Source organism: Myotis myotis, unplaced genomic scaffold (genome assembly GCF_014108235.1).
Source record: "Myotis myotis isolate mMyoMyo1 unplaced genomic scaffold, mMyoMyo1.p scaffold_m19_p_3, whole genome shotgun sequence".
Lineage (NCBI taxonomy): Eukaryota > Metazoa > Chordata > Mammalia > Chiroptera > Vespertilionidae > Myotis > Myotis myotis.
In genome coordinates this window covers 37,348,626-37,360,352 of record NW_023416335.1, presented here as the reverse complement: position 1 = coordinate 37,360,352, position 11,727 = coordinate 37,348,626, and the positions used below count along the sequence as shown (strand labels likewise).

Below are 11,727 nucleotides of genomic sequence, written 5' to 3'. Positions count from 1 at the left end.
TTTTATAGAGAGACTTTTTATAAGCCCAGTTACAGAATAGTAAATTTTAACTGTAGGAAGAAGAGAAGTTCTTTTAGCAGACAGGAGAGGGCCTTATCCTATGATACCTCCCCATCTCTACTCAACCTCTCCCTTCTCAAAAATGGCATTTAAAAGTTACAACATTGGCTGAGATTTTCACGATTTCCCTTTCTTTTATATTACATGTCTCTAAAGCTCTGACAAAGAACTTTTGTTCTATGTGGGTTTTACTGAGGGGGCTCCCCCCCACCACACATGTGGTCCTTCATGGGTCAGGGGTCGCCCAGCCCAGGAGTGGCTGAGAGGGCTGAATCAAAGGTGACCTGCAACTTAATATCCTGTTGATGATCTTGTTGAATTTATGAGTCTGTGATACAGAGGATGGTGCTGAAATCCTTTTTTTTTTGGGGGGGGGGGCTGTATATAGACAGCTGATTCTACATTTGTTCCTCCCATCTCTTCCCCCATATGCATCCCTTTCCTTAGGAGAAAATTTAAAACTTTGAATGATATAGCCACCAAGTATTTCTGCTTTCCAGTTTAAAGGTTGGTTGTTTTGTTTGTTGTTGTTGGGTTTGTTTGTTTGTGAGGTCTTTCTTTCTCTTTCTTTCTTTCTTTCTTTCTTTCTTTCTTTCTTTCTTTCTCTCTTTCTCTCTTTCTCTCTTTCTCTCTTTCTCTCTTTCTTTCTTTCTGTTGGCCAGCAAGATATACCTGTGTGTGTGCATATTGTGTGTATATATGTATTGTCTTTATGTATATGTACACCCCAAATACTCATCATATACAAAAGAACGCAGTCAACCATTCACAGAGGCCCACAACCGCAATGAGGTGCTCAATGAAGGAGGCCCGGGTGTTGGATGGGATTTTCTGAGTTTTTAAGACACCCGGAATTCTCTGTCGCACTGCCATTCCCTCCATTTGCCATGACATGTAAGCCAGCCGGGGCGCCCAGGGGCCCCACCAGGCGGGGTCATCCACAGACAGCAAACCCCCCCACTCGCGCCAGCTTGGCGAGGGGCTGCGTGAGATCTTCAAAGAGCAATTTTGGAAAACTTACAAAAAAGGGACTTGTTTATCCGATGGAGACAGTGGTGGGTCCCGCGGCTCTGCCTCCGCCACAGAGGGTCCTTCCAGAAACCTGTTGAAAAAACGAAATCACGCACACGGTGCAGAACGCAGCCTGGCCGCCTTTTCCCCTTCAGCCAAGAAATCCAAATCTACTTTTGAGGCAATGGCTGAAAAGCCTTCACAGTCCCCCCCACCCCCGGCTTTTGCTTTCTTGCGCGCACTCTCTCTCTTTCCTTCCTGGAAAAAAAAAAGAAAGAAAGAAAAGAAATACTGTGTCATGAGGGAAAGGGCTTTGCGGTTTGTAGAGAAATAAAACACTTCTAAGAGGGGACGGCGACGTGACTTTGAACTTGGCTCAGCTCCTCTGTGTCCTGCGGAGAGAGGAGAGCTGGAGCGGAGAAAGAATAGCCAGGAGGGCCCAGCCTGCGGGGTCTCCGGCGGGAATTCAGGCGCCTGCCCCACTACCCCGCCGCGCGCGGCCCGCGGAATCCGGCGCAAAAGGGGGCCCAGCCGCGCCCGCCCCAAGTGCGGGCTGCGAAAGAGGAATCAAAAACGGAAGGAGAGAATGGGGCAAGGCAGAGAGGGACAGAGCCGCGGGGAGGGGGCGAGAACGTGGGAAAGGAGGAAAACTTGAAATCTGGTGGCTCGAAAGAAATAAAGGAAGCGAGGTTTTGGATGTGCAAAACGGCTATTCTCACGATGAACCTCTAATAAAACATTTCTTTTGGCAATATTGTTGGCGCGAGCTTTTCCAGTTATTCTCTCCCTCACCCCCATAGACATTGATGAGTAGAGTAAACAAGTGTGAAAGGCTGTGCAGTGGGCGGTTTTTTGACTTCATGTAGCAGGGGCAGCTTTTCTGACTGGAGGTTTCTCTCTCTTTTCTCTCCGTCTCAATCTCAGGTTCCTCTCTGTTTAGGGGAGCAGTTCGGCATGTGCCTTCCCCCATCTCTCTTTGTGCAGAGTGTGGTGTGTGGGAAAGAAGAGCATTTCCGCCTGGTAGGGAAGGCGAGCATCTCCAGCTACCAGGCAAACTCCTGGCTTTCAGACTAGCTGCTCCGGCCTGGCCTCCCTCGGACTCCTCCAGCGCTCGGTGGGCGTGGGGATGGGGACAGAGGGCGAGCACAGCGCCCCTAATGACAGGGGCTGCGGGGAGCTCCGAAAGCCAGGACAGGCTGCCTGGGCCGGTGCTGGAGACGCTGGGCTCTGCTAGCAATAGCGAGCGAGAGTGGCCTTCCCGCGTTTTTGCCGGATTCATTTCAACATGAAAAATTTGAAGTGCGTGTTGTTTTCTCTTACTGGAATTTTATTTCAACTCCCAGCAATTTGTAAATAAAAGCAGTTCTCCCCAGACCTTGCATTCACACCTTCGCCGCCTCGGGGCCCGCAGTTCCCTCTCCCGTTCCCTCGGAATCGAAAGCCTTCCCTTGCGGGACAGGAAATGTCTGCAGCGGTCAACCTGGGCCCGAGGTGGGGGGGGTGGGGGGGGGCGGCGGCCAGAGTCCCCTGGGCCGGCCAGGGCGGGCACCGCAAGGGGAGGAGCCTCGCGGCCCCACCACCATGGGGGTAGGGGGAGTCGCCCACTCCTGGAGGAGTTATAAAGATCTTCTCGAAGCCCTACCAGCCTGCAGCCTGGAGATTTCTTCTCCGGAGGCCCTGAGCCTGACCCGCGGCCGAACTCCAACCTGAGCCTTGCTGGGCCTCGCGCCTCGGGCGTCCCCACACTTCCCACCCCACCGTGCCATCGGCCTGGGCTTCTGGGCATCTACCCCGAGGGTGACATTGTCTATAAACGAATTCCAAACGCTGATGCCCAGTGTTTACTGCTGTGATCGGAGCAGGGCGCAGGGCACAGGCCGGGGGAGCAGCGGGTGGGGGCCACGGCCCAGGAGGGGGGCGGTGTCTGGGTGAACGGGCGTGCCTGGCTTTATCCAGGCCCACCATCCAGCACCTGTGTTTTCGAGACCCCAGAGCACGTTTACAAAATGGGGAGAAAAGGGGTTGGGAGAGTGCCCACCGACCAAGACCTCGGCGCCCGGGCCGCTCCTCGCGGCGCGCTGCCGGCGGGGCCCGGGGCCTGTGGTGTCCCAGCGCACAGGGCCTCCAGCCCCGCGGCCCGGGGTTAGCCACGCTCCCGAGCTGCCAGGGGTACCGGTTTAGAGGCTCGGATCCGCGGGGAGTCGGTGGCCTCCGCGGAAGGGCGCGAGTGCAGGGCCCCCTCCCGGCCTGGCCGGACGCTATGCCGGTCGCCAGGCACCAGGAGCGCCGCAGCCGGCGGGGGCCGGAGGCGCAGCGCCGAGAGCACGGGCTCGGCGAGGGAGGCTGGCAGGCCCGGGCGTCCGCTCCTCTCCGCCGCGGCGGGAGCACGGAGGCACGAGGGAGGGGCGGCGGACCCTCCGCGGGGCGGGGGCGCAGGATTGACGGGGCCGCGGCGGCCAATGGCGGCGCCGGGAGAGCGGGCGGGGCGGGAGCCGCGGTGAAAGGGGCGGTGTGACCTAGAGGCCCGGCCTGGAGCTGGTGGGAGGGAGGCCGGGAAGGGAGATGCGAGGGCTAGGGAGGAGGGGGGAGGAAAAGGAGGAGACAAAAAAGTAAAATAAATAAATAAATAAATAAATAAAAGGCTTCGGCGTCGGTGGCGCCCACTGAAATAAACAGGCGGAGGCGATGGCGGACGGACCCCACCTCGGCTAAAAGAGGGGGACCTGCTTTGGCCTTTTCTCGTTTGCTTGGGCCGCGGATTCCGCCCCGTCCTCGCGGTTGCAGCTGGCCGCTTCTGGTCCGGTGCCCCAGGCCAACTGGAGAGAGGGAGCGAACAAGCTAGAGAGCACTTTTTTTTTTTTATTGTTATCGTTTTACAGCCCCGACTCCCCCTCCTCCTCTCCCTCTGCCTGCCTTCTCCCCTCCCACAGCCCCCATCTCCTCTCCTCCTCCCCTCCTCCCGCACAACTTAAAGAAAGAGGGAGCCGCGCGGCCGCTGCCTTCATCGGGGGGAATCCGTGGCTGCCGCAAGTTTGCTACACCCGGCGCAGCCAATGCCAAGCGCGGAGGACGAGGAGGGCTAAACGCTGCGGCCGCGGCGCCGAACAATACCGGCCGCGCGCGGGAGGAAGCGGCCGACCGAGCGCGCCGCGGGGAAGGTGCCTGGCCTCCGCCCGCCGCCCCAGCGCCCGGCCGGCGGTCAGGTGGAGCCGCGGGAGCGCGGGGCCCCGGCGGGCAGCTCGGAGCTCGCCTGCGTCCTTTTCTAGCCGGTCTGCCTGGCCCGCGCACAGCGTCCGCCTTCGGGCACCGCGGCCCCGCCGCCGCTGTGATTTCATTTTGCTGGTGCTTTTTTGCGTGGCCGGCCCCGGGGTTCCGCGCGGCGAAAGGGAGAGAGTGAGTGTGTGCGTGCGCGCGCGGGTGCGCGCAGAGGTGGGGGCCGCGGCGCTGCGCTCACCCCCCATCGGCCCCCCTCTCCGTTCAGCTCCCCGCACCTCCCTACTGCTCCCTCCTCCTGCCCGCCCTCCCCTGCCCTGCCCGCCCGCCCCCGTCGCAGCTCCTTTAATATACTTTGGTTCTCCGCCTGGCTTTGGACTCTTCTCCTCCTCCACCTCCTCCTCCTCCCGCGCCTCCTCTGTGGCTGCCTCCTCCTCCTCTTCGCGCCTTCGCTCGGCTCCGGGCCGCCCGAAGCAGATCCAGGCGGCGGCGGCTGCAGCAGGAACGCGGCTCCCGGGGCTGAAGTCGCCACCGCCACAGCCGCCTCCGCTCGGAGCCGGGCGGCCGCTGGACTCGCTGCGCGCCGAGCGGGAGTGGGAGCCTAGAAGGCGAGGGTCTCGCCGGGGTCGGCGAGGCGGGCGGGCGCGCTGGCCATGCTTCTGGACGCGGGGCCGCAGTTCCCGGCCATCGGGGTGGGCAGCTTCGCGCGCCACCATCACCACTCGGCTGCAGCGGCGGCGGCCGCCGCCGCCGAAATGCAAGACCGCGAGCTGAGCCTGGCGGCGGCGCAGAACGGGTTCGTGGACTCGGCAGCCGCACACATGGGCGCCTTCAAGCTAAACCCCGGCGCCCACGAGCTGTCCCCGGGCCAAAGCTCGGCGTTCACGTCTCAGGGCCCCGGAGCCTACCCGGGCTCCGCTGCAGCTGCCGCCGCCGCCGCGGCACTCGGGCCCCACGCCGCGCACGTCGGCTCCTACTCCGGGCCGCCCTTCAACTCCACCCGGGACTTCCTGTTTCGCAGCCGCGGCTTCGGGGACTCGGCGCCGGGCGGCGGGCAGCACGGGCTGTTCGGGCCAGGAGCAGGCGGCCTGCACCACGCGCACTCGGACGCGCAGGGCCACCTCCTCTTCCCCGGCCTCCCTGAGCAGCACGGGCCGCATGGTTCACAGAATGTGCTCAACGGGCAGATGCGCCTCGGGCTGCCGGGCGAAGTGTTCGGGCGATCAGACCAGTACCGCCAGGTGGCCAGCCCGCGGACTGACCCCTACTCGGCGGCACAGCTCCACAACCAGTACGGCCCCATGAATATGAACATGGGTATGAACATGGCAGCGGCCGCGGCCCACCACCACCACCATCACCCCGGTGCCTTTTTCCGCTACATGAGGCAGCAGTGCATCAAGCAGGAGCTCATCTGCAAGTGGATCGACCCCGAGCAGCTGAGCAACCCCAAGAAGAGCTGCAACAAAACTTTCAGCACCATGCACGAGCTGGTGACCCACGTCTCGGTGGAGCACGTCGGTGGCCCGGAGCAGAGCAACCACGTCTGCTTCTGGGAGGAGTGTCCGCGCGAGGGCAAGCCCTTCAAGGCGAAATACAAACTGGTCAACCACATCCGCGTGCACACGGGCGAGAAGCCCTTCCCCTGCCCTTTCCCGGGCTGCGGCAAGGTCTTCGCGCGCTCCGAGAACCTCAAGATCCACAAAAGGACCCACACAGGTAACTGCGGTCCGGAACAGGGACGGGACGCGGAGGGGAGAGAGGCTGTGGTTGATTTGCTAGCTAAGAGAAACGCACCGACCGCCAGCCTTTACTCGGGGACCGGAGATGTGTTTTTGTGTGTGCAGAGAGAGCCGGCGGCTTGTTTTTGTTGGAAAATGAAAGTATATCCCTGGGCTGGGTTTTTCCATGTGTGGAAATTGAGTTTTAAATAACCGGTGTCACATCAAATGTATGCTTTGGGTGATGCAATTGCTTCACCCGGCTCATAATTGCTCGGCCCGGTTAATAATTTCCGTTCTAAATAGAGCGCACAAAATAAAACTGCTCTCCAACTCCGTGCCTGGGAAGGGAGCCGAGAACGGATTTGCCAGCTTGCCTGAATGTGCTTTTCTGCTTCGGGTGGGTCTGCTTGAGTGACTTGTGTGTTTTGCACTTATTTTCCTCGCGGTCCAGAACGTCTTTACAGGACTGTTTCGCATTAAAATGAGTCTGGTGTGAGCCCAAGCGGTAAAGCATTCCTAATTTTTAAAGCCCATCTCAGGCTTGGTTTCGAGGCTGTATGGCGAGATCGCAGTAGTTTGGGGCATTCTCTAATGGGTACCAGAGGGTTTGAGATTCCAAACTTGCACCTACAACCCCGTTAGCGAGCGCCCGCGGCAGCGCGGCCCGAGGAGCAATCGCGTGACATGAGAGAGCCGCAAAAGAACGCGCCTCTCGCCTCGTAGATAATTCATCCATGACCAGCCAAGATCGTGCCAGACGATTTCCTAAAAGAAAGCCAAATGTTTTAGCAACTTCCCCCGTCAATATTTACTCCGAAGTGGGGATGCGCCAGCGGCCTATTGTTCTCTTCCGGGAAGGGAGGGAGGCGAGGTGCGAGACAAGCGCTTAACAAGGTTTAAAATTTGAGAAATTTATTTGCATGAAATGCTTGCTTTCGAGTCCCGGGTCTGAGCGGATGTCTTTAAAAAACAATTTAGGTGCTAATGGAATTTAACGTTAAATGGTCCCGTTTCCAAGTGGAACAATGTCAGTTCTCACACCTCTAAATGACTCCAAGCCTTTGGAATTCTGGCAACAGGATGCAGGGGCCGCCAGAAAATTAACAGGAAGATTTTTGAAAACCTTTGCTAATGCCCCCACCCCCACTGCCCAGCCGGTGCCTCTGCAATCTCGGGATGCTGCCTTATCTCTAATATTTACATTTTCCTCAAATTTATTTTTAAAAAAATAAAAATAAAAAACCTGGGACCGAGTCTAGAATTATGGTTAATGTAATTTGCAGAATTTTGGATGAAGAATACTGGCTCAGTCACTATGCACAGCCCGTCCCCAAACAACACACAGCAACTCCAAATCTAATTGCCTACTGGCCCCCGAGAGAAACCGACAGCAGCCCTGCAGTCTGTGTGATCTTCATAATGCCCCAAATATTTTGTCACAACAACAGCTTCTCCATGGCCAGACTAACTGGCTGGAAGCTTACAAATCCAAGAAGCTCGGTGGAAAGGCGGTGCTACCCCACATTAAACATTTGAGGAAATGGGAGTCCGTCTGAAAGGAAGAAATGAAATAAATGCGCAGGACCGTTAGGTGGAAAGGGTTAATTTCTTAGTTCTGCCACGGAGGGGACCCATCTGTTGAAGGGACCCAGGCCCTCCTCGCTCTTCTTCCCTCCTCGCGGAGGCCTTGCCCCCTCCAGGGTGGGTGGGAGTCCCCCAGGGGGCCTGGGTGTCCACGGAAAGTGCCCATGTTTGCCTTCCACAGGCGAGAAGCCGTTCCAGTGTGAGTTTGAGGGCTGCGACCGGCGCTTCGCCAACAGCAGTGACAGGAAGAAGCACATGCACGTCCACACCTCCGATAAGCCCTATCTGTGCAAGATGTGCGACAAGTCCTACACGCACCCCAGCTCTCTGCGGAAGCACATGAAGGTACCACCGGGGAGGCGGGCAGAAGGGCACCTCGGCCGGCCGCCTCGCCGGCTCCCAGCCAGCCCGAACCACCTCGGCCGGCCTCGGAAGGCCTGGGCTCCCCAGGGCCAGGGCGACACGGGGTATTTCTGGGGTGCGCCTCCGGGGGCCTGGCCCCACAGCAGCTGCACTCACACCCAGTCCCCTTTGGTCTCCCCTCCCGGCTTTTGTCTTGCAGGTCCATGAGTCCTCCCCGCAGGGCTCCGAGTCCTCCCCGGCCGCCAGCTCGGGCTATGAGTCGTCCACGCCCCCAGGGCTGGTGTCCCCCAGCGCCGAGCCCCAGAGCAGCTCCAACCTCTCCCCCGCGGCGGCTGCGGCTGCTGCGGCGGCGGCGGCGGCGGCGGCGGCGGTGTCCGCGGTGCATCGGAGCGGAGGCTCCGGCGGCGGCGGCGCAGGCGGCGGCGGCTCTGGCGGCGGCAGCAGCGGGGGCGGCGGCGCGGGCGGTGGGGGCGGCGGCAGCTCTGGCGGGGGCAGCGGGACGGCCGGGGGCCACAGTGGCCTGTCCTCCAACTTCAATGAATGGTACGTGTGAGGGGCCGGGGCGCTCTCCCTCTCCCTGCCCCGCCCTGGCGCGGCAGCCCGCCACCACCCAGGGCATCCTGTGCTTGTGATGTTAAAATTACGAATCTGGTTTTTATGATGACAAAAAATGATTTTACCAGCAGGAGGATTTTTCAAAATTGTTGTTTGTTGTTGTTGTGTTTTTTTAAAAAATAATCTAGGCATGGAAAAGCAAAAATATCCCTAATGGAGTCTCTGAAGCTGAAAATATAAAATAAGGAATAAAAAATTAAAAAAATAAATAAAAACCCATAAAAATATCGAACCAAACCCCCTCTCCTTCCCTCACGCCCGCTTGCCTTCTCACCGCACTCCCAGTCTCTGGCAAACTGTACATAGCGGACTCCTTCCTTCTCCGAGGTGGTTTTAATGGCTTCTTGGTGTATAGAAGTTTGTCCATTTGTAATGCTCCGGATTGCGTTCCTCCCTGCCTCTTCCTCCCTTCCCCAGCGTGATGGGCTTTTTCTTTTCTCTTTTTAGTTTACTCGGTTTCTTTTTTAAGTAACGTGGAAGAAAATGGTTTCTTTTGTATTGTGGTATTGAATATTGTGTTCCTTTCATGAGGCAACTTGATTGTAAACTTCATGCAACTATAGACTGGAAAAAAACGAGCCGTGCCAAAGTCTCCCTTCTTGTCTCTTCAGCACACTGACCCACACAGCACACACATACACACCACCACCACCAACGCTTGTGAATGTATTTTTCTGTTAGCTGGGTTTACCTGTGATGTTTTAGTGCTTTTGCGAGTTCAATTTGTTAGTTCCTGTATGAAAGATTGTGGGGGCGGGGGGGAAATAAACGTCGTGCCGTTAGCTTTTTCCTTAATAACACCCTTCCTTCTGTAAATACCCGTTACCATATTTATCCATTTGTAATTAAATTATGGTATTAACTTGCTACAGAGGAAACAATATTTATAAAGAATGTTTCTTAACTATAAATATGTACAATTGTGGGCATAAACTGTTTCAGATTTTTTATTTGAAGGTTTTAAGTGGTTTGATCCTTTCTTGTGATATGTTTTGAAAGTCATGCATACAGAAATATAATAAAACGTGTTGAAACTGCATGAACATACTGGTTTTTTTCTAGCGAAGTTATTGAAGAAAATGGGAACAGACAGCTGAGGGTCCACATGGGTATGGATCAGCTGCCTGGATGAATGGGAGCACCCCACCTCACAGGCTGGAGAGGAAGGTGTATGTATGCATAGAAACGGGGCCAAGCTCCCCTTTGGCAGAAAGTCTCAAAATTCCTTTCTGTGTCCTTTGTTTCATAGCTGAGAGTGAATTAAATTTTTGGAAAGCCCCTGTGAGGAAGGGCGGCAGGAACCTTCAGAGTTTCTAATGGCTCCATTATCTGGGGGAATGCCTTTCTTTCAGCTATTTGGACTGGATTTAAGAGCACTAAATATTTCCTTATTCTTTGTTTTCCCTCATCCCTGCCCCCTTCCCTCTCCCTCTGAAAAGCCGAGGTACAGTTATTTTTAATTGCACATTTAAAACTGAGCTGAGTACTTTGTTTTTGAACTTGGCCCAATGATTACAGTCTAAGGGACCGTTTCTACCAAAAGTGTGTGTTTTTTTTTCCTTGAAAATTTTAACAGCTTGTTCAAGAAATCCTGCTTATCTGCACAGCCACTGCACGCCAGTAAACAGAATGTTCGAGAGAAGAAGGTGATAAATTGACTACTTTTAAATTTAGGAAAGCCACAAAGCCGTTGGCCCAAAATGAAAGAGACCCTCTTCAAGAATTCAGTGAAAGAAAATTTAAAAAGACGGAAACGGCCAGGTGGGAGTAAGGCAGAACTCTGACCACCAGTGTTCTCTGTTTGCAGCTTCACTCCCCCTCCTCTGCAAGAGTTTATCAAAATTTCCAAACAAGTGGCTCCAAGGAGGAAGGCAGTTTTAATTATTGAAGGGAAGGGATGGGGAAAATTCTTTTTAGATCCCATGGAGACATCTTCATTTTCCTCAGTACCCTTGTATCCCTGAGAGGCCCTGCCAGTGCCCCAGGCACACCCCCGCACCCAGCGGTGACAAGATTTGGGTAGTGGCAGGGACACCTCCAAAGGATCCCCCAGCATGCGCAGGACTCTGCTGGCGAACAAGGAACACCGGTGGCTGCTGCAGAGACCCTGTATCTCTCTCCCCTTCGGCCCTTCACTGGGCCGCAGGGCCAGGCAGGCTCGGCCTAAGGGCCGCTGGAGGAGAGAAAGGCAACCCTGACCTCTTAGGAGGCCATGACACCTATTCAAAGGGGAGGGAAAGACTCCAGCCCCGGGGCTGTGTGTGTGTGTGTGTGTGTGTCCCAGAGGATGACAGATGCCGGCCTAGCCCTCCCCAGCAGCCTTGCGAACTGCCCAAGCGCCAACTCCTGAAGCAATCAACCCTATTAAAATCAAATTTATAACCCCTAATAATATTAAGGAAAATTATTAAAATAATTGGCATATGTTACTGATCCTTGGGAGATTTCACTGAGCACATTATAAGCTGCGAGGAAAATCCTTTAGGGGTTTCCAACACCCTCCCATTTGGGAGGGGGCAAAGGAATCATAAAAAATTAGAACTTGTGCAAAAATGAGATGGTCTATTCTAAGTATTGTAAAGTGTGTGTGTGTGTGTGTGTGTGTGTGTGTGTGTGTGTGTGTAACTTACTGGCTTTGAGACATCTCTCAAATCTAAGAAGGATGAAACGGGGGAGGTGGAACTTTAGTATCAACTCAAGGCCTTAGGGGTTTGCTTCTCATTTGGGGGAAGAAGGAACCCAGCAAGAAGAGAAGACATCTCACAGCCTTGGCTGGACCGCTTTCCAGCTTTCCAGATCTGAACAGCGGAGAGCTGCCGGACAGACAACCCGGCGCTCTCCTAGTTATCAGCAGGATATAAAGATGGGAAGGGGGTGGCGTGCGAAGGAAGGTGACAGCCTGGGAGCGGTCTCCCAGTCCACCCGAGATGGGAGCGGCTTTCCTGCAAAATGGCTCCTAGTGCTCCGGCCCCTGCATCCCACAGCTCTCTTTGTCCAAACAAGTCGCGGACCCGACGTCGCTGCCCAACCTCCGCCTTTCTTTAGGGCCCCTCGAATCCCCGGGGCAGGAGGGGGGCGGGGGTGGTGGGAAGATGGCAAATGTGTAAGAATATCCAAGGTGTCAGAAGTGCTCCTCTGGGGACGCGCGCGGGTGCCG

At 56.0% G+C, this 11,727-nt stretch overlaps 1 protein-coding gene across 1 annotated transcript; it reads left to right on the top strand.

Moving 5' to 3' along the window:
* The first annotated feature begins 4,661 nt into the window (after positions 1–4,661).
* Positions 4,662–9,609, top strand: ZIC2 (Zic family member 2). The gene is made up of 3 exons (XM_036302073.1): positions 4,662–6,003; positions 7,774–7,937; positions 8,155–9,609. Exons 1-3 carry the CDS (start codon positions 4,938–4,940, stop codon positions 8,506–8,508), a joined length of 1,584 nt encoding a protein of 527 aa, XP_036157966.1. The 5' UTR covers positions 4,662–4,937; the 3' UTR covers positions 8,509–9,609.
* The last annotated feature ends 2,118 nt before the right edge of the window (positions 9,610–11,727 follow it).